The 7,355-nt window shown below is 38.3% G+C and overlaps 1 protein-coding gene across 1 annotated transcript in view; it reads left to right on the forward strand.

Annotated features, from left to right (window-relative positions):
* The window catches only part of ZC3H8 (zinc finger CCCH-type containing 8), a 42,774-nt gene that overhangs the window by 15,788 nt on the left and 19,631 nt on the right, over window positions 1-7,355 (forward strand). The window contains exons 3-5 of the mRNA XM_026449784.1: window positions 2,482-2,704; window positions 4,326-4,459; window positions 6,811-6,927. Coding sequence (XP_026305569.1) covers window positions 2,482-2,704; window positions 4,326-4,459; window positions 6,811-6,927 — 474 coding nt within the window. The remainder of the gene's footprint in view (window positions 1-2,481; window positions 2,705-4,325; window positions 4,460-6,810; window positions 6,928-7,355) is intronic.

The raw sequence follows: 7,355 nt of genomic DNA on the forward strand, positions 1-7,355 counted from the left end.
TGTCAGAAATTTGATTCTTAATTCCTGATGAATGCACTTCATGCACACACACGCACACACACACAACACACACACACAGTTACCTGTACTTTAATTTTGGAGGTTTCTGGAGGCCATACTAGTTCAGTAAACCATCTTGAATAAAAAGAGTTATTTCGACTCTATTACAAAAGGAGAAAGGGGTTGTAATCATGTTCATATACTTTTTAAATTATACAAAAAGCAAACGAAGCAATGAGTTTATAGCTTGCTAAGTGAAGAAAAGTATTCAATTATTTGTATTTTATATATTTCAATGCCCTCTGAAAAGAATCATTAGTAATATTCATCCCTACTGTGTAATAAAACAGCCCAATTGATGATTGTCCTGGCTTTATTAATGTTGCCAGATTGTTTCATGTCTTCATTTAATATAAGTCAGACATATTATTACTTGTCGTAAAAAGAGTCTGCTTCAATACTGTAGGCCTATGTGTTTTGTGCAGGCAGAGGGAACTTAATCGCTTATTTGGATCATTTTAATATTTTGATTCATATGCACTGAAGAAAATCTCACCTCTATGTATTTGATTAAGCTGAACTTCATAGGAGCTGCTGCATACTGAATAATCTTTTTGGTTCCCCCATGCCTACTAAATAAAATTAAAGGCCAAAACCAAGGTAAACATAATCTATCACAGGAGTCAGCCAACCTTTTCATAAAGGATCAGTTAGTGAATCTTTCACCTTTGTAGGCTATGTTGTCTCTGTCACAACTAAGACAATATGTAAATGAATAGATGTAATTGGTGTTACAGTAAAACTGTATTTACAGAAACAGGTAGTGAAGTTGAAAGTTTGCCAACCCCTGATCTATCAGTCCAGAAGTTATATTTACAAGTTTATTCTATGGTGTTAGTGGGAAAAAGGCACTCTTCCTTGAAGACTTGGAGACAAGAAGTTTGGTGGCCTGAAGATATTAGATTGGTTGATAGTCTTGTCTGGTGTAGTGAAGATAAGGTATAATTGAGGCCATTGTCAGATCAAGAAATTTCCTCAGCTTGTTTGGATTCTTTATAAGTAGGGAGCAAGTTCATTTTCTAGGCTTATAATCAATCCTCTGGTGGAACAACTCCTAACTTTGAAGTTAAACATCAGAAGGAAACTATTGCCAGGCACAGTGGCTCATGACTGTAATCCCAGCACTTTGGGAGGCCAAGGCGGGTGGATCACTTGAGGTCAGCAGTTCGAGACCACCCTGGCCAATATGGTGAAACCCCGTCTCTACCAAAAATACAAAAATTAACTGGGCATGGTGGTGCACGCCTGTAGTCCCAGCTACTCAGGAGGCTGAGGCAAGGGAATCGCTTGAGCCTGGGAGGCAGAGGTTGCACTGAGCCAGGATCGTGCCACTGCACTCCAGCTTGGGCAATAGAGTGAGACTCTGTCAAAAAAAAAAAAAAGTAAACTGTTAAATTGGACCACCTAATATATTTTATAATAACGAGTCTTCTGTTTTGTTTTTTGTTTGTTTGTTTTGAGTTTGCTTCTTAGTTATCATGTGAAAGCAAATAAGAGACCAGACCCCAAAGTATGCTTTGAAACAGAATCATTGTCCACTGTAATGATAGGCATGCCATTTCTTCCTGACATCAGAATAAGAGCCCTTTGATCTTATTCATTAAAAAATGATCCTTGGTCATTTTTTAAAAATAAACTTTCTGATTAAAATGTGTCATACATACTAATTCTAATTATATAGTTTAATATCCCTGTGTCACGTAGACACATGTGTGTAACCAATACCTGAAAATTTTTATGCAGAAATTGCTTTAAGTCATCTGCTATGATCAGCTTGGGCTCCTCTAGGATTAGCTCCCATACCTGGGTTCTTCACCCTTGCCGTGGGCACTTGCAACAACAGAGTTAGGAAACTTTCTGAAAGTGAAGTTAACTCGATTACAGAGAACAGGGTAGTTCTTTATTCCTTGTCATCATTGTTGCTACCACTCCTGTGAGTTATAGGAGAAAGACTAGGCTTTGGTAACTTAGATGTATCTTAAGTGTAAGTGGGTTTTCATATGGACCATTACAGTTTACTTGGTGTTTTACAAAATGATAAATTATTGAAGACATTTAAAAGTACTGTCAATGCAGAGGCAGAAATGTAATGTGTGAACTGTAATACTGTAATCCTCTCACAGCAAATAATTAAGATTTGGGGGTTTAGAAGTTTAATTCAGTCAAATGCATACAATGTACACATTTAGAATCTTCCCTCAAATCATCTTTAAGGATAGATATATCATAGTGGTTTGTTAGTTTGTTTTTAATTCTGGAAATGTTCAAATATATGAGTGGAGAGAATAGTATATGAACCCCATGTACCTATTACCCAACTTCAACAATGACCAGTTCATAGCCAATCTTGTTTCTTCTGTACAGCCAGATTGTTTTGAATCATGCTGGGTTTTTAAAATTGAAGTTTTAATTTTTACTTAGTTTAGACACTTTGGAAACTCTGCAATATCACCAAAAAGTTCGCTGCACAGAAAATCAAGAAGTAAGGACTATGATGTATATAGTGATAATGACATCTGCGGTCAGGAATCAGAAGATAATTTTGCCAAAGAGCTTCAACAGTACATACAAGCCAGAGAAATGGCAAATACTGCTCAACCTGAAGAATCTACAAAGAAAGAAGGAGTAAAAGATACTCTACAGCGTAAGAGTCAAAACTATTTTATCATTTAAAGTTTATCTAGAGAAGCAGTCATAGTTGTCCATATATGGACAGAGGATTTTTCCTTGCACTTTCTCTCATGGTAAGACTGTGGTTTTCATGGATATTTATACCAGACATGAGCTTGCATGGCCAGAGACCTCATCTGAGACCTGGCCACTTGGTGCATTAAATGCTCAGTTTGTAGGAGGATGGAGGATGGAGGCGGGTTATCAAAGGCCATGTCTATTTCTAAAGGGAGAATGCTAAAGCCCTGGCCTCTGCATGTATGAAGGATAGGATATCCTGTTGTTGTCATTTAAAGAGGAATTGACTGGAATGGTTGTATGTCAGACTGTAACTCAGAAATATATTCTTCTGGATTACTAAAATGAGATTTAGCCATAAATATGAGGGTAAATGGCAATTATAAATGAAATTTTTGGCCAGGCATGGTGGCTCACGCCTGTAATCCCAGCACTTTGGAAGGCCAAGGCGGGTGGATCACTTGAGGTCAGGAGTTCGAGACTAGCCTGGCCAACATGGTGAAACCCCTGTCTCTACTAAAAATAAAAAAAAGTAGCAGGGTATGGTGGCACACACCTGTAATCCTAGCTACTCTGGAGACTGAGGCACAAGAATCACTTGAGCCCAGGAGGCAGACGTTGCAGTGAGCCTAGATCACACAGTGCACTCCAACCTGGACAACAGAGCGAGACTCTGTCTCAAAAAAATAAAATGAAATTTTAATGCTGTCATTTTTTTGTTGTTTTCTCTACTTAAAATGGATCTATATTGCTTGAGCCCAGGAGTTCGAGACTCCAGTAAACTGTGATTATGCCATTGCAGGATGGATGGATAAATGCAGGGATGGATAGATAAATAAATAAAAACTTAATCTATTTAAAATGTTTTCAGTGAGAAATCTGACAGTAATATATGAGGTCATTTTAAACACTTAAAGTTTTTACTGTTACAGTTCCTAATTAGATCCATCATACTCTGAACACTTCAAAAGGATCTGCCTTAGAGCTTGTAAGACTGATTTTATTATCTTACTTTTTTCTTGACAATACCTTGTATATTTTTAAAAACAAAGAATGGAGAATCCAGGGTGTATTATCATAATTCTCTTTTTGGTCCCTTAATCCCAGAACTTCTAGAAAGACTGGTCAGTATCATGCCAGTTTTCACTTATTGAGGCTTAGAGAACTTTCCTCAATTACTGTAAATCATACTTCTCTTTTCCATTTGTTTGAGACAGGGTCTCACTCTGTTGCCCAGGCTGGAGTGCAGTGGTGCAGTCATAGCTCACTGTAACCTTGAACTCCTTGGCTCAAGCAATCCTCCTGCCTTAGCTTATAGTCCCAGAGTAGCTGGACTACAGGTGTGCACCCCACCACACCCAGCTAAGTTTTTGTAGAGACAAGATCTCTAGGCTGCCTAGGCTGGCCTTGAATGCTTAGGCTGGCCTTGAACTCCTAGCCTTGAGCAGTCCTTCTGCCTCAGCCTCCCAAAGAGCTGCGATTACAGACATGAGCCACTGCACCTGGCCCCGTACTTCGTAAAAGTAAACTGCTATTGTAACTTTATGTCATTTTTTAAATTAATTTTTTACTTTTAGCTGCTAAACAAAAAAAAAAAAATCTTAAAGCTGGTAACAAAAATGGCAAACAGAAGAAAATGAAGCGAAAATGGCCTGGCACTGGAAACAAAGGATCAAATGCTTTGCTGAGGAACAGTGGCTCACAGGAAGAGGTATAAGAACATAGGAATACCTGGCCCCTGCATGCTTTTGGACTTTATCTTACACTTCAGTGACAAGAAGTGCTGTGTGATATGGAGAGGTGGAAGCATCCCACAGAATCAGGGTTTTCAGATGAAGATGTCCTTTTAATATCACTGGGTTCTCCGTGTTCTTCCTTCTTACTGCAGCTTTCTTTTTCCCACTAATTAGCTGCCAACACTACTTTAAAGCCTTAGTGTTCTCACTGTTGTTCCTGAATATATGTACACAAGCTCCTTGATTTTTATTATTATTATTATTATTATTATTATTATTATTATTATTATTATTATTATTATTATTTTGAGATGGAATCTTGCTTTGTCACCCAGGTTGTTGCAATCTTGGCTCACTGTGACTTCCACCTCCCGGGTTCAAGCGATTCTCCTGCCTCAGCCTCCTGAGTAGAGGGGACTACAGGTGCATGCCACCGTGCCCAGCTAATTTTTGTATTTTTAGTAGACAGGGTTTCGCCATGTTGGCCAGGCTGGTCTTGAACTCCTGACCTCAGGTGATCCACCTGCCTTGGCTCCCACCACCCGCCACCTCCCTAAGTGCTGGGACTACAGTCATGAGCCACTGTGGCCAGCCTAGGCTCCTTGATTTTTTTTTTTTTTTTTTTAGTATTATACTATCAATGACTCTGGAAAAATGGGAAGCCAGAGAAGATCAAATAGTCATGAGGCATTTCAGAGGCCACTGAGTCTTACAAATTTTTTACTATCTAAAGTCCCTCATCCTGGCTCCCTCTGGAAATTAAAAATGAATATTTCTGATCATTGGCCTTACCAAATCTCCCCATCTTCCTATATTTTGATTTTGTTTTTTAGAAGTTCCTTTTCCTTGGTCTGTAGATGTAATCAGGGTAGAATAACAAGTACCTTTTCTGGATTCCACTTTTCTGAGGGCTTTTAACTGGATAGCAACGTTTTTTATTACACTTGGTTATAGGGGACAAGGGTAAAGGGTGGTAAAATATTAGAAATGCCAAATATTCTAGATTGAAAAGCATTTATATACAGTCTATCCCCTGCCTCTGTATTTTATGAATGAGGAATCTGAAGCCCTATGGTTCAGATAACTACCCGTAGTCACACAGGGCCAAGTCAGGACTAGGATTTTGTTCCCCAACACCCTGTCAGTATTCTCTTTGATTTGATTTACACGGCTCAAATGATTATTCAGCCAAAGCTGACAGCCCTTCTACACAAGGAACAAATTCTAAACATAATAGTAGAATTTAATAACATTACCAAATGAAACAAAAGATTTAAACTGGCAGATATTTATAAGACATAAATTTGATGGTGCTAAGTGGAAATTTGACATTATTGTAAATGACTGTACAGTCAGCTCCCTTGTTTGCACATACTGTATTCCCAAGACTGTATTCAAAAATTTGGTATACAGAAGCTATAAGCGGTAGCATAAGTTAACATGTAAAAATTACCTTATGTTTCTGAAGAGCTTAAATGCATTATAAAATTTCCTTCTTTTTTTTAATATGAAAATCTCCTTTTATACCTTTATCACCATCTTTGATGATGGTGTATTGCTACTTGTGTTTGTTAACTTGAGCTGATAAGTGTGCTCAACTCACACCCAGTGAGCATCTCATTGAAACTATAGATTCCACTGCTTTTGGTTCACTCTGGTTTCCAACTTTGTCTCTATCGCTCTAAAGATCTTTGTTCTTAGACTTCATTTTTTAATCATAAATATTATCACTTTCATTTAAAATAAAAAATTTTTTTTCTCCCCGAGACGGAGTCTTGTTCTGTTGCCCAGGCTGGAGTGCAGTGGTGCAATCTCGGTTCACTGCAACCTCCACCTCCTGGGTTCAAGCGATTCTCCTGCCTCAGCCTCCAGAGTAGCTAGGATTATAGGCATCTGCCACCATGCCCGGCTAATTTTTGTATTTTAGTAGAGATGAGGTTTCACTATGTTGGCCAGGCTAGTTTTGAACTCCTGACCTCAAGTGGTCCATCCACCTCAGCCTCCCAAAGTGCTGGGATTACAGGTGTGAGCCACTGCATCTGGCCCATTAAAATTTTTTTTCATTCATTTTTACAAAATAAGGGCAATGTATAATAAAATATACAGATCAATACAAACACTGATATTCAATGATGGAATGCTGTTGAAACTGACAAAACATTCATTTTTAACCTGGTGTACAGAAATCCAAATTTTACATATGAAGGCCAATTTAGAAGAGTCACCCTTTAAGGCTTTGAAGCTGGTTTAAATAATTTTGTGTAACAGAATAAAATATTTAATTTTCTGTTTCTTACGTTTAGTTTTTTTGTTTTTGTTTTTAAAGGATGGTAAACCTAAAGAGAAGCAGCAGCATTTGAGTCAGGCATTCATCAACCAACATACAGTGGAACGCAAGGGAAAACAAATTTGTAAATATTTTCTTGAAAGGAAATGTATTAAGGTATAAAAATGTGGAAACAAAAATCTACTAAAATGTAAAACTGCTCTTTCTGTTTGATACTTTTCTAATTCATACCTTTAGGTTTTTAAAGCTGTTTCATTCTGGAAAAATTCAGTTAGAAAATTTTAGTGAAGTATTCTCTCATGTTTAAAAAAGTAGCCAGGCCTGTAATCCTAGCACTTTGGGAGGCCTAGGTGGGTGGATCACCTGAGTCAGGAGTTCAAGACCAGCCTGGCCAACATGGTGAAACCCTGTCTCTACAAAAATACAAAAATTAGCCAGGTGTAGTAGTGCATCTCTGTAGTCCCAGCTACTCGGGAGGCTGAGGCAGGAGAATCACTTGAACCTGGGCGGTGAAGGCTGCAGTGAGCTGTGATTGCACCACTGCACTCCAGCCTGGGCGACAGAGCGAGACTCTGTCTCAAAAA

Source organism: Piliocolobus tephrosceles, chromosome 15 (assembly GCF_002776525.5).
Source record: "Piliocolobus tephrosceles isolate RC106 chromosome 15, ASM277652v3, whole genome shotgun sequence".
Classification (NCBI taxonomy): Eukaryota; Metazoa; Chordata; class Mammalia; order Primates; family Cercopithecidae; genus Piliocolobus; species Piliocolobus tephrosceles.